Below are 27,989 nucleotides of genomic sequence, written 5' to 3' on the forward strand. Positions count from 1 at the left end.
AGTAAACATCTGTTCACACAAGAACACATGAGTACTACATAATTAACCTGCCAAGTTACAGTATTTACCTCGCAGAAGAACTCATTTCCTCTAAGCCCGCAAAACCATGATATCCAAGAAACCTCCTCCGAGCTGCTCATTGTCCTGAAAATGAATCAGTTACAATAAACAATTATGATATTCATAATTTCTCATAGTTGAGTAGAACATTGCAGTTGACTGAAGAAAAAAGTAAATTAATCTATTGCCTATGTGAAGATTATTCTAAATGCATGCTACATGACTAAAGCACTTACTGTACAAATGAACAGTAAATTGTTCATATGATCCAAGACCAACTAGGTATCTGCACTGAATAACAGTCAATCTACACAAGGGATAATAAATTCAAGAAGAGACTAGATATGTTTCTAATATACTGCATTAACATTAACTGAAATACAAGAAGAAATAACCACATAGTGTTTAAACAGGAACAACGAAGTTTTGAAAATGCAGGGGTAGATAATTATTCCTTCTCCTGATATTTCAAACACAAAACATCTACAACTACATACACACGCCACAAACCACCATACAGTGCATTGCAGCAAGTACTTTGTACCACTACTAAACATTTCCTCTCCTATTCCACATGAAAATAGAGTGAGGAAAAAATTAGACTGTCTAAAAACCTCTATACAAACTCTAAATTTCTCGCATATTATCTTCAGGACCTTTCAATGAAATGTACATTGGCAGCAGTAGAATCGTTCTGCAATAACAATAAATCTGTGCAATAGTGCCTTGCAGGAAGAGCATCATCTTTCCTCTAGAGATTCCCATCTGACTTCATGATGCATCTTCATAATACGTGTTTGCTGATCAACAGCAACAGAACTCAAGACTGAGTTGCACTAGTATTCTATACACTGTCTCCTTTATGAATGAGCTACACTTAACCAAAATTCTCCCAATAAAATGGAGTCAAGCATTCACCTTCTGTACCATCAAAGTGATGTGCTCTTCCCATTTCATATCACTATGCAACGTATTTATTCGCGATGACTGTGTCAATCTGCACCCTACTAAGGCTGTATTCAAACGTTACAGGGCTGTCTTTTATACTCATCCACATCAACTTAGACTTTTCTGCATTTAGAGCAAGCTACCGTTAATCATACCAATTAGAAATTTTGTCCAAGTCGTCATAGGCATTCCTGGTCACTCAACGACACCATCCCGTACACCACTGTGTTGTCAGCCAACAGCCATAAATTGCTACTCACCCTGTCTGTCAAACCACTTATGTATATAGAGAGGAAAAAATCCAGCTCACTTCACAGAAGGAAGGAACTGGTTAGAGGCCTTAGACTCAAAACTTTGGTAATGAGATGAAAAGTTGATGTAAAGATACAGTGTTAATGAAGGTATAGTAGGTATAGTAGACTATTTCAACAATACTTCAATCACTTTCCCAACTTAAGAACAGGCACAGTACCAGCACTATTTTTGAATGTTGTTGGCATCACCACTGGCTAAGTTCACCTGGCTGCTTCAGTCAGGTTTCAAGCTGTGGCTCAGTGACCGACAGTGTGCGTACAACTTTCCAGTTATAATTTTTAGTTTTTCAGTTTTACCACATTTTATATTTTGTGACATTAAAATTTTAAATTTTTATATATTATGAAAAGGATAAATCACTACTCACCATAGAACCGACATGTTGAGTTGCAGACAGGTTGTGCATACCTGTGTGACAGATGTGCTCACTTGTGTGAATGTAGGTATGTGTTTCCTTTTCTGAAGATGGCTCTGACGAAAAGCTTAATGTGTAACAGTCTTTTCGATGTGCCTGTCTGCAACTCAGTGTGTCACCTTCACGGTGAGTAGCAAACTGCTCTTTACGTAATATTGTTGATATTCCAACCTGGACTTTCCATTGTTACATTTTTATATATCATTTTATCAACATAGATCAACCTCTTGACAATAATTGATTGAAAATATATTCAAATTAAATACAAAAATTATTCCAACCAAAAACTGACATGAATTCTACAGTTTCAGACACGGGATCACTGAACCCTCCATTGTGAATGCCACACTTTATCTATTTAGTGGCAAGATGAACCACCTGGACAGCTGAACACTTTAAAATGCCTGCTTCTGGGATGGTGAGAGGTGCAGTGGTCCAGTATTAAACTTGCCTCCCAGATTAACGACAAGGGTCAGTGTGGTGGCCACCCTGAACATGATCTTTACGCGATTTTCCACATCCACTGAGGTAAACATTGGAATGGTTCCCACCTCAGTCACAGAATGTTACTTCAGCCATGCAAATGCACTGGATGAGCCAGAAGGGATACACATATTCCTCTCTGGAGGGTGGCTGGCAGTGGCTTTAAAACATCTTTGGGAGTGGCAACCTCCTCATAATAATAGAGTACGTACAGGTGTGGTTGGTTCCCCGCAAAACTGGAGATGTGCTATATCAGTTCTGACACAGCATTGGCTGGATAAAGGGCACCAGCAAGGAAAGGAAAGGAAGGAAGGGTCAAGGTAAGGGCATAAGCGCCTTAGTGCCTAAGGCATCAAAGTCTATTGTCAAATCATTGTGGCACTTGTTTGTTACACCCCATAACTACCATGGCATAAGCATCACACTATTTTCAACTTGCACTGATACAAACATTGAAAAACAGATGTTCCTGTACAATTTCAAAGTCAGGAGTCACATCTGAATTTTCATCAAAGTCCATGCTTGTACTCTGATTTTTTTGTGGAAATTTTGCATTTTGAAATGTGGTTATAATGTCTACTTCAGGATGAGTATTGGTAAAGTAACAATGAACTCAGTCTTTAAAGAGATACAAACCTGTGGTCATGTGATGGGGAAAAATATTAAGTATCTGGAACTGACAGGATAATGATTTTACTCTTGCCATAATAGACATCGTGTTGATCATTTGAGAGAGGCTAAAACACAGTTTCTATTTGTCACAATCTCAGGATTTGTGAAGTCTGGAGACTTCCTGTAATAATGACAAAGATCTATGTGATGCATTTTTGGAGTGTGGTAAATTCTTGCAGATATATTTGTACATTGCTTTAAACATTATAAAATACGAGTACTTTGCCAAGAATTATACTTCAGATACATACTGAAGAACCATGTTCCAAAAGCTAATACTGTTGAAAGTATTTCCGTATACCAAGAACCACTGTTCCGTACACAATGTAACTTAGCACTTCCCACATGCTCGGAGCAAATGAAAAAGGATTCTGCCTATCTCTCCACTTCTAGCACACCACATGTGAAGTGCCAAGATATACAGCACATATACTAAAGGAAGTTTCATATGAGCACACACTTCACTGCAGAGTGAAAATTTCATTCTGGAAACATCCCCCAGTTTGTGGCAAAGCCATGTCTTTGCAAATATCCTTTCATCCAGGAGAGCGAGTTCTGCAAGGTTCGCAGGAGAGCTCCTGTGAAGTTTGGAAGGTAGGAGATGAGGTACTGGCAGAATTAAAGCTGTGAGGAGAGGGCGTGAGTCATGCTTGGGTAGCTCAGTTGGTAGGGCACTTGCCCGCAAAAGGCAAAGGTCCCGAGTTCGAGTCTTGGTCCAGCACATAGTTTTAATCTGCCAGGAAGTTTCGTATCAGTGCACGCCCCGCAGAAGAGTGAAAATCTCATTCCAGCACATATACTGATGGACAAAAATTGTCTAGTCCAACTGGTGACTGAATGGACTAGTGTACATAAATGGCCATTTGAAAATAAACGATCATCATTTGCTGATAGTAAATTGGTAAAAACTATCAGTGAATCCTTATCCCAGATTTTTGATGGTTTTTATATTTCTGGCAGTAATAACAGGATAAACTCTAAGCTTTGCACATAATAACTTACTAATAAAAGGTCTCAGAACATAAAATTTCATACATCTACTGCTTTTCAACACTTTACAAATTGAGGCAAAAATGACAATTTTTTTCTTGGCCCTTGTGAGGCCAATTGGGGAACTCCATGGTTGAGAAATAAAAGCTTTGATCAGGAAAACTGACAGCGACCAAAAGATTGGTGTGCTCACCACATGTCCTTCAATATCTACATCCAGTTACAGCTGTCGGTTGAAGGTGACACTATGGTCTGTCAGTAGCATTTCGCCTTCTGAAAACTCTTAAATCATTTTCATTGGAAAGAGTATGTCCTAGACCACCCAAAAACTATATTTGGTTTTGCAGTCTGAGTATATAAGACCCTAAAAACAACGACAAGGTGGAGAGGCACTGAAAAGGGTTTGCCATTTCGTTGGTACTCAGTTAAATGTGACATCTTTTATTATGTTCTACAATTTTTTAATACTATCTGTGGAGGGCAAAATCAAGTGCGAATAACTTTTTTAAAAAAGATATCTTTTGCAATGACTAATGGTAACATATTTCACTCTGTTTTCCTCCTATAACTACAGAATTGACCTGGTTATAAACTTCATAATTTAACTGTGCATTTCCAATGCAGTGGAGATCACAGTAGTAAAATTGCCGCACAACAGCTGCAGCACACAACATATAAATAGCCTGCATGTTTTACAACATTATCACATCGTGCAAATTTTTGTGAAGTTTACAGCAATCTTCCTTACATTTTTTGGAGTGGATTCATGTTATGCAGAATAGTTAGTATCTCTTTTTTATAGTGTAATGCCATTCATGCCATACGTTAATTCTGGTTTAAAGTATAGCATGCTGTGTCTTAGCATAGTCTGCGGTTAATGTGGAACATTAGAGTACATATGAAAAGTTGTATACATGTATGTGTGTGTGTGCGCGAGATCGCGCGCACCCTGTGGCGGCTTAACCAACGCTGGTTTATTTTAAAGTGAGAAAGCCAGCATCCCTACTTGTGCAACAGCAGCCACGGGTGAGTTTCTTTACCACAGGTTCCCCAACCTGATAAGGGTTTCTTTACACAGGATCTCAAGCTGATGCTATAATTCTGTAAGTGTCACAGGCGAAAGCTAGAAGATGTCACTTTTGGGATCCAAAGCTTATGCTTACTTCAAGCTACTTTAATTTATTACATGTTTCATTAACTTGCTGTAGGAGGTCCTGAGGAAAACTGTACTGCTCATCAGATGATATCATTTATGTTACTGCTCCGGAAGAAATTTTGATATGACAGAACCCAAAAAATTATACTTAACAAATGTGTTTACCTCAGAGTACTAGACCCACAAAAAAGAGGAAACTATCCTTTATATTAGGTTATTTAATCCATACCCCAAAAATACTTCTGGAGATATAAATAGCTGATTATTTTCAGGTGACTGCTTCAGATTTTTCCATATGTAAATCACTCAAGAATTTATTATTATTATTATTATTATTATTATTGACTTTTTTTCTCAGACTTAAGTCTGGTTAAAAATGGAACGTGACGCGGACCTCGGTCAAGCGTGACTTCCTTGTAACTGTATGGTATATGTTATATTGCATTTAGGAACTTTCGGGTAATTGAACATGTATCAATAATTACAGATTTTTGTAGTTGTATATATATGTTTGGATGTAGCTGTATTGCATTGATGTACTGGTGAATATTGTGAGGTATGACTCCTGTAGTTGATAGTATAATTGGGATAATGTCGACTTTATCCTGATGCCACATGTCCTTGACTTCCTCAGCCAGTTGGATGTATTTTTCAATTTTTTCTCCTGTTTTCTTCTGTATATTTGTTGTGTTGGGTATGGATATTTCAATTAGTTGTGTTAATTTCTTCTTTTTATTGGTGAGTATGATGTCAGGTTTGTTATGTGGTGTTGTTTTATCTGTTATAATCGTTCTGTTCCAGTATAATTTGTATTCATCATTCTCCAGTACATTTTGTGGTGTGTACTTGTATGTGGGAACGTGTTGTTTTATTAGTTTATGTTTTATGGCAAGTTGTTGATGTATTATTTTTGCTACATTGTCATGTCTTCTGGGGTATTCTGTATTTGCTAGTATTGTACATCCGCTTGTGATGTGATCTACTGTTTCTATTTGTTGTTTGCAAAGTCTGCATTTATCTGTTGTGGTATTGGGATCTTTAATAATATGCTTGCTGTAATATCTGGTGTTTATTGTTTGATCCTGTATTGCGATCATGAATCCTTCCGTCTCACTGTATATATTGCCTTTTCTTAGCCATGTGTTGGATGCGTCTTGATCTATGTGTGGCTGTGTTAGATGATACGGGTGCTTGCCGTGTAGTGTTTTCTTTTTCCAATTTACTTTCTTTGTATCTGTTGATGTTATGTGATCTAAAGGGTTGTAGAAGTGGTTATGAAATTGCAATGGTGTAGCTGATGTATTTATATGAGTGATTGCTTTGTGTATTTTGCTAGTTTCTGCTCGTTCTAGAAAGAATTTTCTTAAATTGTCTACCTGTCCATAATGTAGGTTTTTTATATCTATAAATCCCCTTCCGCCTTCCTTTCTGCTTAATGTGAATCTTTCTGTTGCTGAATGTATGTGATGTATTCTATATTTGTGGCATTGTGATCGTGTAAGTGTATTGAGTGCTTCTAGGTCTGTGTCACTCCATTTCACTACTCCAAATGAGTAGGTCAATACTGGTATAGCATAAGTATTTATAGCTTTTGTCTTGTTTCTTGCTGTCAATTCTGTTTTCAGTATTTTTGTTAGTCTTTGTTTATATTTTTCTTTTAGTTCTTCTTTAATATTTGTATTATCTATTCCTATTTTTTGTCTGTATCCTAGGTATTTATAGGCATCTGTTTTTTCCATCGCTTCTATGCAGTCGCTGTGGTTATCCAATATGTAATCTTCTTGTTTAGTGTGTTTGCCCTTGACTATGCTATTTTTCTTACATTTGTCTGTTCCAAAAGCCATATTTATATCATTGCTGAATACTTCTGTTATCTTTAGTAATTGGTTGAGTTGTTGATTTGTTGCTGCCAGTAGTTTTAGATCATCCATGTATAGCAAATGTGTGATTTTGTGTGGGTATGTTCCAGTAATATTGTATCCATAATTTGTATTATTTAGCATGTTGGATAGTGGGTTCAGAGCAAGACAGAACCAGAAAGGGCTTGATGAGTCTCCTTGGTATATTCCACGGTTAATCCGTATTGGCTGTGATGTGATATTATCTGAATTTGTTTGGATACTAAGTGTGGTTTTCCAATTTTTCATTACTATGTTTAGGAACTGTATCAATTTAGGATCTACTTTGTATATTTCCAAAATCTGTAGTAACCATGAGTGGGGTACACTATCAAAGGCGTTTTGGTAATCAATGTATGCGTAGTGTAGGGACCTTTGTTTAGTTTTAGCTTGATATGTCACCTCTGTATCTATTATCAGTTGCTCTTTACATCCTCGTGCTCCTTTGCAGCAGCCTTTTTGTTCTTCATTTATAATTTTGTTCTGTGTTGTATGTGTCATTAATTTCTGTGTGATGACTGAAGTTAATATTTTGTATATTGTTGGTAGGCATGTTATGGGGCGATATTTAGCTGGGTTTGCTGTGTCTGCTTGATCTTTAGGTTTCAGATAGGTTATTCCATGTGCAAGTGTATCAGGGAATGTGTATGGGTCTGCAATGTAACTGTTAAATAATTTAGTTGGATGTGAATGTGTTGAGGTGAACTTCTTTAGCCAGAAATTTGCTATTTTATCATTTCCAGGGGCTTTCCAATTGTGTGTAGAATTAATTGCTCGGGTGACTTCATGTTGCAAAATTATCACTTCAGGCATTTGTGGTATCATCTTGTATGAGTCTGTTTCTGCTTGTATCCACTGTGCATGCCTGTTATGTTGTACCGGGTTTGACCATATGTTGCTCCAGAAGTGTTCCATGTCTGCTGTGTTTGGTGGATTGTCTATTTTAATGTGTGTGTTATCTGTTGTTTGGTAAAATCTCTTTTGGTTTGTGCTGAATGTTTGGTTTTGTTTCCTTCTATTTTCACTTTTTTTGTATTTTCTAAGTCGTTTGGCCAATGCTTGTAATTTCTGCTTCTTTTCATCTAATTGCTCTATTGCTTCTTGTTGTGAGATTTTACCTAACCTTTTTCGTTTTTTGTCTGATATTTCATTTCTTATAAATTGGGTTAGCTGTCCGATGTCTTTTCTCAGTTTTTCTATTCTGATCTGTAGCCTGTGTTGCCATGCTGGTTTTGTGGGCTGCTTCTGTGTGTTGGTTGGTTCTCATCTCTGCCTAGTGTGTATATTTAGTGTAGTGAGTGCTCCTATATAAACCAGTAGTTGTAACTCTTCCATAGTTGTATTTTCATTTATTTTGTTGTGTATGATTGTGTTGATAGTTTTTATTGTTGTTTCGACTTGTGGGTTATTTGGCGGTCTATGCAAGAATGGTCTAATGTCTGTATTTGTGTCTTTGTATTCTATATATGTCAACTGAAATTTTTCTTCTATATCTAACATGTGTGTCACTTCATGTTCTATTTGTGCTTGTTCTGGTGGCTGTCTTAAGATTTCGTTTTCCTCTGATTGTTTAATTGATGCGTTTTGTTCTTTGTTTGTTTTCTCTGAGATGTTTGAGTCCATTACTGTATTTTCTTCTTCTTCTGATTGCACATTATTTTGTTCCAGTATTTGTTGTACTTGTTGTTTGATGTTTTCTAATTCTGACTGGGGTATCCTGTTATTTTTTATTATTACACGGATCTGATCAGCTAGTCGTTGTTCTGTTAAAAATTTTAATTCTGGGTATCTGGTAATAAATGTTGTGTATACTTGTGATCTGTATCCAGTTGTGTTGGTTCCTAGGTTTGTTGCTTGGTAATAACAGAACATGAGGCGTCGATTAACTTCATCTGACCATCTCATCCTCTGTCTTTGTTTTCCTTCTAGGGTGGTTGCAGGAAGTATATCCTGCAAAACACCTCTATTTGGATTTAAATCGTTTTCCAGTTGGCTCGCAGTGTCGTTACCATTGTGGGCGGGCATAGGGTTCAAGCGTCGTCCCCGACCATGACGGCGCTTGTCCGAGGCTTCATTAGTTCTGTCCTGAACCAAGTAATCACACTAAAAGGGGGGTTAGCCCTTCTAGTGGTTTGTTCTTTTTGTCGCCTTTTACGACTGGCAGAACATACCGGAGGCCTAATCTTTTCCCGGGCCTCCACGGGAATTATTATTATTATTTCACTGAAGACTGCAACAACTTTTATACAATGATCACATTTTATTTTATTTTTTTTTCAAGAAAATATTGGCCAACGTATTATGTTTCAAAGTTTCTGTAAACTCCAGAGTGCACTGTTGATACACTATGTGATCAAAAGGATCCAGGCACCCCCCCAAAACATATGTTTTCATATTAGGTGTATCGTGTTGCCACCTATTGCCATGTACTCCATATCAGCGACCCCAGTAGTCATTAGATAATGTGACAGCAGAAAGGGGAACTCCGCGGAACTCATGGACTTCGAACATAGTCAGGTGATTGGGTGTCACTTGCGTCATATGTCTGTAGATGAGATTTCCACATCCCTGTTGCTGATGTGATAGTGAAATGAAAACATGAAAAGACACATACAGCACAAAAGCGTACAGGCTGACCTTGTCTGTTGACTAACAGAGACCGCCGACAGTTGAAGAGGGTCGTAATATGTAATAGGCAGACATCTATCCAGACCATCACACAGGAATTCCTAACTGCATCAGGATCCACTGCAAGTACTATGACAGTCAGGTGGGAGGTGAGAAAACTTTTATTTCATGGCCTGGCACCTGCTCATAAGCCACACACACCATGCTGGTAAATGGCAAAATATGGCTCGCTTGGTGTAAGGAGTATAAACATTGGACAATTGAACAATGGAAAACCGTTGTGGAGTGATGAATCACGGTACACAATGTGGCGATCCAATGGCAGGGTGTGGGTATGCGAATGCCCAGTAAATGTCACCTGCCAGCGTGGGTAGTGCCAACAGTAAAATTTGGAGATGGTAGTGTTATGGTGTTTCATGGAGGGGGTTTGCACCCCTTGTTTTGCATGGCACTATCACAGCACAGGCTGTATTTATGTTTTAAGCACCTTCTTGCTTTCCACTGTTGAAGAGTAATTCAGGGATGGCGAGTACATCTTTCAACATGATCGAGCACCTATTCATAATGCACGGCCTGTGGCGGAGTAGTTACATGACAAAAACATCCCTGTAACAGACTGGCCTGCACGGAGCCCTGACCTGAATCCTATTGAACAGCTTTGGGATGTTTTGGAATGCCGACTTCGTGCCTGGCCTCACTGATCGACATCAATACCTCTCCTCAGTGCAGCACTCCTTGAATGGGCTGCCATTCCCAAGAAACCTTCCATCACCTGATTGAATATATGATTGCGAGAGTGGAAGTTGCCATGAAGGGGCTAATGGGGGGCCAACACCATATTGAATTCCAGCATTACAGATGGAGGGCGCCATGAACTTTTAAGTCATTTTCAGCCAGGCGTCTGGACACTTGATCACATAGTGTAGCTACGCTATCGGGTCAAACAAATGACTATATCTCCGAAGTATTTAATTAATGATCATGAAACTTTACCAATGTTCATTCGGAACATATGCAAATGTTCACACAAAATTTCAGCTAACTCCTTGATGATCACATTGGAACTTTTTCTGAAATTACAGCACTTGGCATGGGAACGGTAATGCTTCATCTTAAAAATTTGACAGACTTTTGTATTGTATGCCTTAACATGTACATCCATATTTCAAGCTATATACTTTCCTGCTCATGTCAAAAATCACTGAATAATTTACATCAGTATCAAAGAAACAAAAATTACTCAAGTATTATAACACCTAATTATGTATTCGTTTTCTGCAGCACAAAACCTATCCCAGAATGTCACTTTCACATTTTTATTCTTTTTACAGTCTGGAAGTGAGATTTATTCTGTGGTCTTGTTATAGCAACTATCCTAGTATTCACATTGACTGATATTGGTAAACCACACAAAACTTAAATCTAGATGATCAGGCCATGATCCCCTTGCCTTTTCACACTACTACTTGCTCAATGTTCTAATTATAGTAACACTATTTTCTAGATCTATTCATTCTGACCACAATCTATTTGTTGTGAACTATAGATTAAAACTGAAAAAACTGCAAAAAGGTGGGAATTTCAGGAGATGGGACCTGGCTAAACTAAAAGAACCAGAGGTTGTACAGAGTTTCAAAGAGAGCATTAGAGAATGACTGACAAGAACGAGGGAAAGAAATACAATAGAACAAGAATGGGTAGCTTTGAGAGATGAAATAGTGAAGGCATCAGAGGATCAAGTGAGTAAAAAGACCAGGGCTAGTAGAAATCCTTGGGTAACAGAAGAAATATCGAAATCAATTGATGAAAGGAGAAAATATAAAAATGCAGTAAATGAAGCAGGCAAAAAGGAATACAAATGTCTCAAAAACGATATTGACAGGAAGTGCAAAATGGCTAAGCAGGGATGGCTAGAGGTCAAATGTAAGGATGTAGAGGCTTATCTCACTAGGGTAAGATAGATACTGCCTACAGGAAAATTAAAGAGACCTTTGGAGAGAAGAGAACCACTTGTATGAATATCAAGAGCTCAGATGGAAACCCAGTTCTAAGCAAAGAAGGGAAAGCAGAAAGGTGGAAGGAGTATATAGAGGATCTATACAAGGGCGATGCACTTGAGGGCAATATTATGGAAATGAAAGAGGATGTAGATGAAGATGAAATGGGAGATATGATACTGCATGAAGAGTTTGACAGAGCACTGAAAGACCTAAGCCGAAACAAGGTCCTGGGAGTAGACAACATTCCATTAGAGCTACTGATAGCCTTGGGAGAGCCAGCCCTGACAAAACTCTACCATCTGGTGAACAAGATGATTGAGACGGGCTAAATACCATCAGACTTCGATAAGAATATAATAATTCTAATCCCAAAGAAAGCAGATGTTGACAGATGTGAAAATTACCGAACTATCAGTTTAATAAGTCACAGACGTTATTCAATCTGTACATTCAGCAAGCAGTAAAGGAAACAAAAGAAAAATTTGGAGTGGGAATCAAAATCCATGGAGAAGAAATAAAAACTCTGAGGTTTGCCAACGATACTGTAAGTCTGTCAGACCAGCAAAGGACCTGGAAGAACAGCTGAACAAAATTGACAGTGTCTTGAAAGGATGATTTAAGATGAACAACAACAAAAGCAAAATAATGATAATGGAATGTAGTTGAATTAAACCAGGTGTTACTGGGGATATTAGGTTTGCAATTTGAGGAGCAAAATAACTGATGATGGTCAAAGTAGAGAGGATATAAAATGTAGACTGGCTATGGCAAGAGAAATTTGTTAACATTCAGTATAGGTTTAAGTGTCAGAAGAGTGCTGAACATTAGATGGGTAGATCACTTAACTAATGAGGAGGTACTGAATAGAATTGGGGAGAAGAGAAATATGTGGCACAATTTGACTAGAAGAAGGGATCGGTTGGTAGGACATGTTCTGAGGCATCAAGGTATCACCAATTTAGTATTCGAGGGCATTGTGGAAGATAAAAATCGTAGAGGGAGACCTAGACATGAATACACTAAGCAGATTCAGAAAGATGTAGGTTGCAGTAGATACTGGGAGATGAAGTTCGCACAGGACAGAGTAGCATGGAGAGCTGCATCAAACCAGTCTGTGGACTGACCACCACCACCACCACTCACTTTTCATAAATAGCTACCTATTTATCCTATATCTGCAATGTTATCCAGCTACTGAAATGTACACGCACTTATGTTCTATGGATAAACAAAAATAGCTTTGCTTTTGTATTCTTTGAGGACAAAAAAAAGACGAAACGAGAAATTTATCATGGGTAAAAATATCAACTTCCACACTACGAACACTATTCAGTCACACACAGTCTGTGCCATTCTGCCATATGGTCCAGGTAAGTATGATATTTCATATCTAATGAATTGTCTAGCAAAGATTAATCAAGCAGTCAGAGATGTCACCAAGAGGGGACCCTATGAAGTGGTGGTGGTGGTGTTCGGTTTGTGGGGCATTCAACTCCACAGTTGTCAGCACCCGTACACAGTCCAATTGTTTTTCACACAGTCCAATCTAGGCACTGTCACGAATGATGATGAAATGATGAGGGCAACACAAACACCAAGTCTCCGGGCAGAGAAAATCCCCAACCCAGCCGGGAATCAAACCTGGAAACCCATGATCCGGAGTGAGCAACGCTAGCCACTAGAGGTTAATGGAAATGTCCGATTCCACCTGTATGCTTTGACCAATAAAGTCACCAATATGACGGAAACAGCCATTCACAACAACTCCCATATCGCGACTATGACGTCATTACATAACCATTACAACAAACACACAAATAGATCCAAAAACCAGAAAAACACATATTCCTTCTAAGCTATAATGAAACTAACAGGACAAGTGGGGTAAATTGGGGGTTTCTGGGTGGGGACAAACTAAAAATAAACACACACCACTAAACCAAACGACAAAATGAAACGACCACAACTTTCCAAAAATAAACTAAAAACGATATCCACTGGAATCTAACACTTCCCTTGACCTATATAGGTAATCAGCAACTACCAATACCATACTTTCACCACCACTACACTTAATCCTACCACAAAAGAAAACGTCTACAAAATCAAAATTTGAATCAAACATTTCCCTTGACCTGTTATCCAAGCTGCCGGAACTTTAGTAAGCCTCATTTCTTCACGAGACACTGAACACATCATGACTTCAGCCAACAGGCCAAATAGCTGAAGAAATTTGATAAGAGACAACACACTGCCCTCCATCATCACCAACAACCAAAAAACTGTTGACCTTGTCAGTCATATCCATACCTACCAAAGACATAAACAAAGCAATTTACTAAAATTCACACACAACGAACAGGGGAAAAACTACAATAACATTGACATAACGAAACCAAAATCGTTAACTCATCGAAAAATATCCCGCTGAAAGCACGGTCACCACTGATACCACACAAGCGCAATGCTACCGCGCAAATGAACCCCATACACCACGTAACAAGCTAACCATAAACACACCACCAGAGAGAACCACCGACCCCAACAATACGCCACCTATAAACACGCTACACATGCAAACTAAACCAAAAACATCACCTAACACAAACACACCACCAGAGAGCACCACCCATCACATTAAAATGACACCTACAAACACATCACTCTCACAAACTAAACTCCGCGCCGTCATGACGTCATACACCACAACAGCCTTACGTCACAGGTCAAAGCCGATGGGTGGAATCTGACGCTTCAGTGTGGCACCACAACCAAGATGCGAAGGGAATGGAGAGTGGGCTGGTGGGGCCATTATGCATTACCACACTAATAAACATATTACTCCCCAAAATCTATATAACGTACAAAAACTACAGCGTAACACATTAATCATAGTATGTGCATAAGCAGGTAACCTTTTTCCACATGCAACATATCCATATAAGAGAATGGGAGACCAAACGAAACTTTACTATACACTTTACACACTAAAAAAAATTATATGTATAGTTGGGAACAGCTCTCTAGAAGAAAGGTGAGGACACTATCAGCATTTTCGTTAAAGTCTAAACTGAGGTTAATGAAGAGAACTTTATATACAAAATTATAATTACACATCTGCAAATAAAGGGCATAATTCTAGTGTTACTATATCTATTTCTGTAAAAACCAATTAACTGCACACAAATGAGAATGTCTAAAATATTGTAAGAGTAAAATGATTAAACAAAATTAAAAGCACAACTTCATAATTCACAAGATTCTTTTAACTCTGCAGAATGTGTGTGAACTGTCTTACCTTCCTGACGGATCTGTTGTACGACGTCCTATACACATAAATTACTTTTTTTAATTTCTTGCTCCTGTGACAATGGCCTGATAACGGGCAACAACTCAGATTCTTTGATCTGGTGAGTCGAATAGTACTGCACACTCCTGGTAACCGAGAAACCAATGTTCTCACATACTGAGCAACAAAAATCAGTTTGACTTATGACTTATAACAATCAAACTAAAAACAATTCTGAGAACGATTATCTGAGTGAAATCATCATTACTTCCATCAATACTGGTGATGGAACTTAGGTTGATAATTAGATGACCGGTTGGGCCTACACTCTCACAAAAATCTTCATAAATAGAGAAAGTGCTCATACCTAATAATTTAACAGAGGAAAGTCACTGTAGAGTGCCTTAACAGAATTCAGCTGATACCTCTTAAATAGTGATTGCGATTTAAATCTGACAAAAATAGACAGCTTTTACTTCTGAAACCAGAATCGATTATTACACACTGTATTACGGTAAATTTTAGACGCTCGTATATAGTTGACAATAGCGTCGGAAACTAATCCTATACAGAAACAATTTAAATTCTGTTGGCCTATAAACTAGTAGCAATACAATATTAGATTACAATGTATTGACAACCAAGCCGCAGGACTTAGTACATACTACCTATTTTTACTACATACAGCGCTGCTAATGATTTTAAAAATTTATTTAACCACAAAACGATAATTCTTATTCTGCACCTGTTAATACCATTACCAAACCATTTATCAAAACAAGACATAATGCGCTTTACTGAGTTCAACGGCTGCGAGTTGGATTGACAAATTGGGGTTCCCAACGAATGACTGATTCGTTTTAGTATCGGGAATGGGTCCAAAAAACGTAAATATATTTATCTTACTGAATACGATCACAAAATACAACGACAATTCCGATGTGTATCTTTTTCGTAACACCGGCGTCTGCAAAGCCTCAATACACCCAATTCTTTGGCATGTTATTACATTTCAATTGCGAATAACTCACTATAATCGCCGTCCTAACAATAACAGCTGCAAAGCACATTGACTGACTGCTATACGCAGCACTGGTGTCATCCACACAACTGAAACTTTACACAAACACCGTAAGGTCCAAACAGAAAATGGTTCTGACTACAAATTACTGGAATTCAACATAGCAATCAATTTCCCAGTATTATTTACACACAGATATTGAGTTTACCACATTTATTTTACACCATACCTAATTCGCGTACGTTTACTGCATTTTCTAACTTAACCAGCTTCGCTACAAACTTGAAACTCCCAGTTCGTCCGTACGTCACGCAGACGCCAATACAGCTCGAACTTCTTCCCTCTCTGTCGGTCTCTTGACTCTCTTCAGCACGTTTTCCGCACAGGCGTCTAAAGCTAGCGAAATGAGGGATGCTCAAGTAGCGGACCTACCGATAGATGGCTCTACCAGCTGATTACTGTCGTCTGTATTGTGCGCCATATTCGAATTTGACAAGAAGTTTCTCTCGGTCTGTACGGTGTATAAAGAATTAAGGATTATCGGAATGGTGATTTCTTGTGCCGCTTTCAATTGTACGAAGTGATGGAGTAAGGAAAGTTACTAACCATTTCACAGGTAATAGGACTACCGATACAATACGATAAAAATACAGACTTAATGCGTTTGCTAATTCGATGTTTTTGAACAGGTTTCCTCTAAAGCACCCAGAGCTGCTAAAGAAGTGGATTACTTCCGTGAAGCGGAAAGGTTTTAATCCTACGTCTTGCAGTTTTCTTTGCGGAAACCATTTCCGACAAGACGATTACGTAGTGAGCCCTGGAACGTGGAAGAAACGTCTCAAACCCGAAGCAGTGCCATCATGTTTTGACTTTCCGACACATTTGATGCCACCAAATAAACAGCCACGATGACATGTTGTTAGGATTTTGAGTGACAGCGATGCTTCTCTATTTGAAGTAGCTAATTAATTTCCTTGCTGTGTGTGTGCTTTTTTTACTTTTGTGAATTTATTTCGTACGGACACAAATAGGCAACATAGGTCTAAGCACTGTTGTAATACAGGTCCATATTTGTGTTTTTAGCCTTCTGTCATGGAATCAGTGCTCGATTTGCCCACAGCAGAAGCTACTGATTGCGTGGAGAATGTTGTCAATGAGAATTCTTCCGTGGAAAGCCTGTCCCATTTATCCAATGCAGAAGCTGCGAATTGTGTCGAAAACGTTAGATAAGGATGTTTTCACACCCCCAAAGTTTTATTATAATATTTTTCTCCAAGCCTTGAGTTATTTCAGTCATATATAACGAAATTATTTCTTTATTTCAGAGTGCAGTTGGTTCGTCAGTAATTGATTGTGGTATACAGTCGAAAGTAGAAATGGAAGACAGGGCGACCGAAACTTGCAATTTTTTCTCGGACATTGTGCACGAATTAAAACGTAAACTGAAGTGCGTCCGTGAAGAACTTCGAAGAAGAGAGAAGAAAGTGTTTTCCATGGATGACATCATAAGTTCATTGAAGGAGAAGGGGCATCTTCCTGAGAAGTTACATAACTTCCTCAATCATCAGAAAGGAACACAAGTGGAATTACTGTGCAATTTAGTGAACTCTCTCTCGTCAAATGGGTGGAAAGTGTAGACTGTGAACCTGGCTTCTTAAAAGATGTTTTTAAGTACATTGATTTGAACCCAATTCTAAGGGACCAGTTCAGTGATTCATGTCTAATTGTAGACAGTATGGCAATTAGGAAGCAAGTAGTTTGGGACCAAGGAACTAAGCAATAAACAGGTTTTTTAGACTTTGGTGGGGAAGTTCATCAGTCAAAAGAAGTAATAGAGACATCTGAGGCTCTGGTTTTCATGCTTGTCTCTATTAAAGGCAGATTTAAATGTCCGATTGCATATTTCTTTATCAACGGTGTACAGGCAAATAATCAGGCCACACTGATAAAATCTGCTTTAGAGAGGCTGCATAGTTCTGGCATTAGGGTTTGGTGTGTTACATGTGATAGCTGCAAGGTAAATATAAACACTTTACGTCCACTTGGCTGTACTTTAAATTTTTCCAGGGGTGATTTTAAGAGCCACTTTCCTCACCCCTGTGGAAAAATACAATGTTTATTGTATCTTGGACATGTGTCATATGATTAAGTTAGCCAGAAATGCTCTAGTATAAGTATCTGCTATTGAGTCTCCAACTGGCATTATTAAATGGCATTTCATTGAGCAATTGAACAACAAGAAGAAGGTATGACATTTGCCAACAAACTATCAGGACAACATATAAGTTAATAGAAAAATGAATGTTGCATTAGCTGCACAGACTTTGAGTTCTAGTGTGGCAGATAGTATAGAGTTTTTGAGGAGGGTTGGTGATCCAAATTTTAAAGGAAGTGAAGAAACAGTAGAATTTTTGTATTATATTGGTAGGATTTTTGATATTCTGAACTCCAGAAATCTATTAGGTAAAGGGTATAAGAGCCCCCTGAGACTTGACAACCAATCTTATTGTCTTAGTATTTTCAGAGATACTGAAAATTATATCAAAAGCTTAAAAAAGAATGGTGTTCCGTTGCTGCTCCATGCAAGAAATACTTTTGCTTTTGGGATAATTTTCAACGTGCAATCTGTCAGGCACATAGCTCTGGCAAGTATGCTTCGTGTTGAATCTCCTCTGAAGTATTTGCTAACACACAAACTGTCACAAGACCACATAGAGCTTTTTTTCCTGCATTTGGTCCAGAGGTGGTTGGAACAACAATCCAAATGCATACCAGTTCAAATGTGCCATGAGAAAGTTGCTCATGGGTAACAGTGTCACTGCAATGAATGGGAATTGCTCAAATTTTAATGTGTGTTGTTTGCCACCTGTTTATGATTTTCATGCAAGAAAGCATGTAGTAGAAAGTGATGAAAGTGCTACAGAAAATGAAGTAGAGAAGTGGTGTGCACTTCTTGATGATAAGATTAAGTTCTCATTTTACAAGCAAAACATACTCTATTATATTGCAGGGTATGTGTCATTGCGCCTTTCAAGGCAGATCACATGCGAAGACTGTCTTCACATACTGAAGCCACCAGTAGTTAAATCTGCATTAGAATGTGATGCTCTCTGTGCTTTTCCTAATATGGCCAATAAAAATGCATTTGTAAATTTTGTTAACAGGGGGAAATTGGTTACTGTTTCAGATGTTTGAGATTGCTGGGGATATGCAATAGAAATATATACAGGCCAAGATTTTGCATTGTGTTAAAAATAAATTTCTAGATTACCCATTTCCTGCTCTTGGTCATGATTACCATAATGAAATTGGGATTGAGGACTTACAACAGACTCAACTTGTTTGTAAGATTGCATTCCTGTACTCCTGCATATGCTTAAAAACATATGGAAAAACAATGTCTGCTGAGAAAATTTTAAACAACAAATCAAGTATAAGGCAGAAGTTCAATAAACTCATATTGTTTAATCATGTATAGTGCTCAAATTGGAAAAGATTGTGTAATGGGACATTCCATGCAGATGGGTGTGACATTTTGACAGATTTTTAAGGCTATTTTGTCTATAGATTTGTTGTTGTGTAATGATGAACTTCAAAGGATGAATCACATTGAAGTAAAATTAACTCTTTACATCCTGTGTAGATATTGTAACAAAATTATAATTGTTTATTGTATAAGCTTATTTTAAGATGTTTGGTGTTACAAAATATGCACTTGCATTAAAAACAGGTAATTTGTGTGAAATTAATGAAAAAATAATGTTCTGGGACTTATTTGACAGATGGCTTTCAGTGTGAGAAAATATTTCCCTCAATAACTATGTTAACTTGAATTTTTCACTCCAAGAAAAAGTTTAATCACAGGATGGATGTGATCTAATGGAGTATGCAGTGGACCTATGTTTCAAACAGTAATGTTTGTGGATACTCTGCAATATAAGAGCAATAAAATTGTTACTCTGTTATTCTTGTTTTAATACTTTCTAGAATGAACACAATGTTCCAATTGATTGTAAGCATTCTTATTACTTTAGAACCATTCTAGAATAAGGGGGCCTGATTCAGGCAAAACCTAATTTTCTGAATTTTATCTATATTTTGCTAGGAGGTCTTTCTATTATATTTTCCTGTGTTGAGGAGGGGGGGTGGAAGAATGCAAATAATCATACAGAATTATCTTTCTAGCACTACAAAGTGCAGAATACAGTGATTACAGTTACACTTGGAAATCTAGGAAATTTCAGTATTCATGTTATATGCCTAATTTTCATCATTTACCTTGATTATATGGTTACACTTTTTGCTAATTTGAACTGTGTACTACATGTTAAAAAGATTTTGTTTGGGCATAGTAATAAAAGCATTTCATGTTGTTAGTTCATATGTCCCATACGGAACTGAAATTATAAAGTTATGATGACAAAGGAAGGAATTAACATTAAGGAATCTTACTTCACAGAAATTATGTAACAATGGTTACACTTTGTGCTAGTTAACTTTAACATAAACCATTTAGTTTTCCATTAAGAGTGAAAGCAGTTGCACGAGTCACATAAAGAACAAAGTTTCCCATAGGGAACTAAAGTATTTTACGTTTGAGTTATTGCAGATCCAAAGTATTGTGCTCTTCATATTTCTATTTCAAAAAGTTTGTAACTCAAATACACAGACATTTTGGAATCTGTACATACATGTGTGTAGCAAGGTACTTTTCATGTGCCATGTGGAATCTTTAATTTTCTGGTTTAAATATAATTTATTTCATGAATTACCTTTAATACCAACAATGTCTGAATGCATTATTTACCATTTAGAAGAAGAAATATTAGTGTACAGAATAACAAACCTCATGAAAAATGCGAGAGATTGTTCTGCACAGAACTTGGATTGGCTCTTTATCAGTAGCAGGTAAAAAGGCGGCTTCTATTAAATGTTCAAAGAAACCAGTCAGTACCTCTTGATTCACCATAGAGGTGATACAGTAATAAAACAATTCACTTTTTTCAGAATTTCTGCTAAGTATTAAAAGTGTGAAGACCTATTCAATTAGTATTTGCTTTACCAATAACCTGTAGTACAAGCACACACATAAGCAGGTAATTATGGGAGTCAAGAGTTATGTTAAAATTAATGATACTGACTGGTATTACTTGCTCATAAAACATTGTAATTGCTGTACAGTTTATTCTGTATGTGGTGTGCCCAATGTGATTCCTGGAGGACATAATATTCTGTTATCCTATGGGAGTGCGCTGGTACCACACCTATTGAAAGAAAGTTTTGCTGTGGTGTAGTTGTATCAAATGTCTGTACCAGAAAACAAATCTCCACTATGACACCCTCATGTTCTTGGTATGCTATTAGCTATTATTACAGTAATACTCTTCACATGGAGGAGGGAAGGGAGAGAGAGAGAGAGGTGGGAGAAAATCATGTTCTTAGAAGGAGCAGGCTTTACAGCAGCATATGCACTTTTATGTTATCACATTTTTCCCTTGAGAATGGAAAAAGAGAGGGGAAAAAAATTAAGCAAGTTTTCATAAGAACTGAAAACTCTACTTGCGTCCTCTGTTATTTTCAAAATGTTACTCTCTTTCCAAATACTGTTCTATTTCTTCATGCCAATTCTGAATTTCTCAGGTTATTACATATTATTTACTGTACATTGTCCAACCATACTTCTGTTGTTACCGGATAGTTTGTAATTTGGCACTACCTTTGTGCCACTGGTATTGACTAGTGTACTTTTGCAGATAAGAAAATGGCCTGGACTAGAATGTCCTGTCAGTATAGGACAAATTCACACAATATGGAACTTTTTACACTAAATTTGCAATATAATGTCGCCCTTGTCTCACACACATTGTAGCAGCCATTGAGGTGCCTGTCTGGCCAGCTTCTGCATCTTTCACTTTCAGGTTTGTTTTTTGCTTGGGCCCTATACTGACAATAAGTCATTCCAGTGATTGACATCATATCAAAGACTGGAACCAAGATTCACAGAAATAAAATTCCATGGTTGTAATTTATAGTGTAATTAATTTTGCTCATTGACATGTTTTGAATTCAATTTTAAAATAAAATCATGGTACCAGTCATTGTTTGGGTGTCAGACTGGAAAATTACAGTTTTAAGAGACCCCAACCTTAAAACTAACAGCTGTGATCGATGTTATTTTCAACAAGTTCCTTCACTTCCTACATCATCATGGATCAGTCCAATATAATGTTATTACTAGACTTGACTTCCAAATGATACAAGTCATGCTTTTAACAGGAGCCTTGACGTTGGCCTTTGTGTTTGTCTCATTTAAATGTATTTCTTGTCTCGTATAAAAGACTGAAGTACTGTCAAAAACTGGTGCTTCAATCATATCACTTGGATAAAATACACCATAGCACGTACAGGCGTTAATAAAATCTTAGCATTTTAATTTCTGATCAAAGAGAGAGCCAAATTCGTAAGTGCATGTTGCAATTACAGTGTCAGCATATATGCAGATCTGTAATGCATCACTTCAAATAAAGAAAAATAATTTGTTCCGTTTATACGTAAGTAATACTGTAATAGTTCAGTTGTAATTTCTGTTGTCAGTAAAGCTACCCCCTAAGCAAACGATGTCAACTTTTTTTCAAGAGACGTTTTCCACACTTGATTTTCCGAATTATACCTGTTGTTAAAAGCTTTGGCAAGTAAGGTAATTTGTTGACCTCACTGAATCTTAAATAGTGTTTTAAAACGGGCAAATAAGCAAAGCACTCATAAAATTAATAGTAAACAAATTATAGGTCAGCTTGTCAAAACTTCCAAAACACACTCGAATTTTGGAATTTCATAGCAGAACTGTTACTGTTGTTTCTCGCTAGATTAGAAACACTTCATTGTGTTGATGTGTGGATATCTAGAACATCTAATATATAAGACTTATGAGGACTCAGAACGAAAAACATTTTCATCCGTGTTTTGCTACTTCGTTTTTTGCCAAATTCAGATATGGCTGAAACCAGTGATCTCTGGCGGACACTCATGACATGATCGTTGGCCGGCACGTGCTAGAGTCATCTATCGGTAGGTCTGGTAGTTGAGCATCCCGCATTTCGCTAGCTTTAGACGCCTGTTTTCCGCAGGCAACGAAAACTTGTACGTGCATTCCTCCACCATCGAAAGCGATTGGAATTTCTACAGCTTTCAAGATCTATATCTTTGTCTATCTAATATCTGTCTATACTACTAGGCGATTATACCGGAGTAAGGAAGAAAAATTTAATTTCCAGTATTTCATATAAATACACTCCTGGAAATTGAAATAAGAACACTGTGAATTCATTGTCCCAGGAAGGGGAAACTTTATTGACACATTCCTGGGGTCAGATACATCACATGAACACACTGACAGAACCACAGGCACATAGACACAGGCAACAGAGCATGCACAATGTCGGCACTAGTACAGTGCATATCCACCTTTCGCAGCAATGCAGGCTGCTATTCTCCCATGGAGACGATCGTAGAGATGCTGGATGTAGTCCTGTGGAACGGCTTGCCATGCCATTTCCACCTGGCGCCTCAGTTGGACCGGCGTTCGTGCTGGACGTGCAGACCGCGTGAGACGACGCTTCATCCAGTCCCAAACATGCTCAATGGGGGACAGATCCGGAGATCTTGCTGGCCAGGGTAGTTGACTTACACCTTCTAGAGCACGTTGGGTGGCACGGGATACATGCGGACGTGCATTGTCCTGTTGGAACAGCAAGTTCCCTTGCCGGTCTAGGAATGGTAGAACGATGGGTTCGATGACGGTTTGGATGTACCGTGCACTATTCAGTGTCCCCTCGACGATCACCAGTGGTGTACGGCCAGTGTAGGAGATCGCTCCCCACACCATGATGCCGGGTGTTGGCCCTGTGTGCCTCGGTCATATGCAGTCCTGATTGTGGCGCTCACCTGCACGGCGCCAAACACGCATACGACCATCATTGGCACCAAGGCAGAAGCGACTCTCATCGCTGAAGACGACATGTCTCCATTCGTCCCTCCATTCACGCCTGTCGCGACACCACTGGAGGCGGGCTGCACGATGTTGGGGCATGAGCGGAAGACGGCCTAACGGTGTGCGGGACCGTAGCCCAGCTTCATGGAGACGGTTGCGAATCGTCCTCGCCGATACCCCAGGAGCAACAGTGTCCCTAATTTGCTGGGAAATGGCGGTGCGGTCCCCTATGGCACTGCGTAGGATCCTACGGTCTTGGCGTGCATCCGTGCGTCGCTGCGGTCCGGCCCCAGGTCAACGGGCACGTGCACCTTCCGCCGCCCACTGGCGACAACATCGATGTACTGTGGAGACCTCACGCCCCATGTGTTGAGCAATTCGGCGGTACGTCCACCTGGCCTCCCGCATGCCCACTATACGCCCTCGCTCAAAGTCCGTCAACTGCACATACGGTTCACGTCCAAGCTGTCGCGGCATGCTACCAGTGTTAAAGACTGCGATGGAGCTCCGTATGCCACGGCAAACTGGCTGACACTGACGGCGGCGGTGCACAAATGCTGCGCAGCTAGCGCCATTCGACGGCCCACACCGCGGTTCCTGGTGTGTCCGCTGTGCCGTGCGTGTGATCATTGCTTGTACAGCCCTCTCACAGTGTCCGGAGAAAGTATGGTGGGTCTGACACACCGGTGTCAATGTGTTCTTTTTTCCGTTTCCAGGAGTGTAGATATCGAATTACAAAATGTAAAATGCAGACATAGTCTATTCATTACGCGGTATAATGCGAAAGGTTCAACACAGTAAGAGAAGTGTTACAGTGAACATGTTTTGAGGCAGTATATCTCATCCCTCACAAATACCCAGACTATATTCATCCAGTATTTGAGAATCAGAGCACATAGTGATTTGAAACAACCCTCACACATAATTTCAAATCTTTGTAAAACTTTATCTTGCTGACACCACCCACAAAATGTTGAAAGGAAAAAAGTTTATATTTTACTACATTTTAGCTGTTCATGCAATACAACTGTCGCATCATGCATGAAGTTTTACTTCATTGCCTCTTTACTACTAATTGTATTCGCAAAGCCTTTTGCAGACAGTATCCGTATATACCAGTGAATGTAACTGCAAAATTAAATCATTCTAAGATACATAGTATAGGAGATATGACGTTGTAAACATTGAGGTGCGTGAAAAACTAGTTTTCCTTACAGTTAGAAACTACTATTATATATGTCTTGACGCAAACACCAAACTTACATTCATCCACAATTTGAGAATGAGAGCGTTTATTACCTTACAGCAAAATTTACGCATAATTTCAAACCTTTAAGAAACGTTTCCTTGCCGATATCATCCACAAAATGAGAAAAGGAGCAAAAATTTATTGTGTACTACATTTTCGCTGTTCACGCAGTAAAATTGGCATCACGTTTGAATATATTTCTCCTTCACTACTAATTACATTTCCAACACATTTTCCTGACAGTGTGCACGTGTAGCACTAAATATACCTACAAGACTATATAATTTTATATGGCTCAGGAGATATGATGTCATAAACATTGAGCTGTATGAAAAACTAGCTTTTGCCTAAAACAGAGAGCAAAATACACTCATCCCGTGATTGATAATAAGAGCGATTTTCTACAAAATTTAAATTTAATTTCAGACCTTTACTAAACATTTCCTCGCTTACATGTTGAATGTCAAATATTTGACACATCGTTTTGTAAAGTAATCAGAAGTCTGAAGCTGTTCTATACATAGGAGGTCGATTCTTTAAAGACTTAGCATCAACTGGTATTCTCTAAAGCCTAAACCACTGTGAAGTGCATGGCAGAAAATATGGTTTTCTTTTTACTGTTATTTCATTCCCATTTCACAGCTGAGTACTAAATTTGTTTACCTGAAGATGGAAATATAATTTTCCTGATATCAGTTGTGCTGATAATAAAACAAAGTCACAGCTGAAGCGAATATTTTTAATTTCACAATGCGGCACAGTTGCTGATTTTCTGTAACCAAAATCCTATGGACTAGCATAGGACATGTAGAAATTCGTATTGTTAATAGTGACAAAAGATGGACAGTTAGATAGAAAGGACCCAATTACGTGGACATAGTTAACTGAAAGTACACAAATCTCAAGTCTGAAGAGGAGACCGGAATACCATACGTGCTCGTGTACTCCTTCAAGGTTAGAGGATAACTAAATTGCGGATTTCCTGTTTTTAAGTCGACGGGATAGGGGATGTGAGAACTACATGAGAGGTTGAGACAGAAACCATACTGGTTCACAGAGAGGGGTAAACTTTGGTCCAGATGTTTATGCATGCATTGGGAAGGATGGATTGGCTCTGAGAACTTAGAACTACTTAAACCTAACTAACCTAAGGACATCACACACACCCATGCCTGAGGCACGATTCGAACCAGCGGTCGCGCGGTTCCAACCTGTAGCGCCTAGAACGCTCGGCCACAAGGCAGGCCGGAAGCATGGATTCAAAGACGTTTTAGGTAGCTGTCGCAAGCGGAAGTCGTACTTTGTTGGTGCAGCACAACTTTCACAATTTTGATTGATATAAATTTACTCTGCAGTATTCATCTTCGGCATGCCAGTGTAGAAGTTGTCACAGAGTCAGCTAAGCGAAAAAACGCGGCGCAGTTCGCACGACTATTTACATACATAAGTCGACTTATGAATTTTCCTTTGTGTGAGTCCAAGTGTACCAGTCATCTCCGATCCGCAATTCTAGAGTCTAACAATCTACTACCCGTGACGTTTCCACATCCTCTCACGTTGATTGTATCAATACTCGTCTGTATTGTAATATACGGTGTATTTTCGAACATTTGCGAGTACCGCGACATACTTATACCTTGTAGTCATTTTAGAGTTTGGTTATGGTATCCTCATTCAAAACCAATTTTCCTTAGTTTCATTATATACTTACGAGAAAAAGGTATATGATCAAGAATTTTACTGTCCTGTGAAATATTGCACCAAGTACAATGCAGCCCAGTTTGTGTGCTGTTCTTGGGCACACCACTGAACTAGTTGCTGTTCATAAGCAGATGGAAATCATTCTGACTACTGTCAAGCGATTGGAACCTGCTGCAGATGTTTTAGACAGTTACTGAGAGTCATGTGCTAGAGTTACCTGAAGTACCTCAAGTACTATCCTCTCCAGGGGATACTGTATATTCTGCAGGAAATACAGAATCTGTCACTACTCGTTCATTTCATTGTAGGTGGCGTGTCAGTGGCAGGTCTAGACCTCATGTATAGGGCAGACAGGGACGAAGGAAAACGCAATACCCATCCTACTATGCAACAGGTTCAAGGTGCCATTCCACTGATAACTGAAACTGAGTTGGTGAGGCTCACATCACCTGCTGGGAAACGTGCTGTGCCCTGTGTCAAGGGAGACTAACACAAAAGGGCTAATCGTTGGCAGTTCAAACATATTGGGAATAATGATACCCATTAGGTAAATGGCAGCAAGGGATGGAAAGAAATACCAGCGTGCATTCAGTATGTGTGCCTCGGATATTGATTCTAGCTGTTGGAAAGGCTATTCGGGCAGTCACTGGTGTAACAGTGCAACCAGCTACAGATTGTGGCATACATTGGTATAAACAATGTTTGTCATCTGGACATGGAGTTCATGCTTGGACCTTTCCAGTGACTCGAAGAGAAGGTTGTAAATACCAGCATTTTCCCAGTGTTTCAACATTCCAAGTGTTTTAACATTGTCCCCTGAATAAATAGAGGCACCTTAGTTCTGAGTCGAGTGGAAGGCTTGAACTAGAGACCTCGAGGATTCTTTGACAAGCTAGGTTGTGAGTTTGTAGACTTGCATCATTGGGTTGAAATCTGTAGGGTCCCCATAAACGGGCAGGTCTGTACTGCACATCAGAGGCTGCTACCCAGATAGCTGACTGTGTGTAGGGTGCACACAAGGCTACTCTACACCTCAACCAGGTAACAATAGCTGTAGGAAATTCAGACATATCAGTGTAAGATAAGAAAAGCACACTACAGGTGAAAGTATTAAAATTTCCATAGCATCCAGAAAAAAATTGCTGGAATTTGAACCGCTCCTAAAAAGCAGTGA

The 27,989-nt window shown here is 38.7% G+C and overlaps 1 protein-coding gene across 3 annotated transcripts in view; it reads right to left on the reverse strand.

Annotated features, from left to right (window-relative positions):
* Positions 1-16,281, reverse strand: part of LOC126184561 (casein kinase II subunit beta-like) — a 75,770-nt gene extending 59,489 nt beyond the window's left edge. Inside the window, exons 1-3 of one of the 3 annotated variants that reach the window (XM_049926987.1) lie at positions 16,105-16,281; positions 14,864-15,000; positions 69-144 (exon numbers count right to left, since the gene is read on the reverse strand). In XM_049926987.1, coding sequence (XP_049782944.1) covers positions 69-144; positions 14,864-14,901 — 114 coding nt within the window. In that variant the 5' untranslated portion in view covers positions 14,902-15,000; positions 16,105-16,281. Of the gene's footprint in view, positions 1-68; positions 145-14,863; positions 15,001-15,221; positions 15,315-15,885; positions 15,996-16,104 lie in introns of those variants that run through there. The other 2 variants (XM_049926989.1, XM_049926988.1) reach the window with 2 other exon arrangements.
* Between the last annotated feature and the right edge of the window lie 11,708 nt (positions 16,282-27,989).

This window comes from Schistocerca cancellata, chromosome 4 (assembly GCF_023864275.1).
Source record: "Schistocerca cancellata isolate TAMUIC-IGC-003103 chromosome 4, iqSchCanc2.1, whole genome shotgun sequence".
Taxonomy (NCBI): domain Eukaryota; kingdom Metazoa; phylum Arthropoda; class Insecta; order Orthoptera; family Acrididae; genus Schistocerca; species Schistocerca cancellata.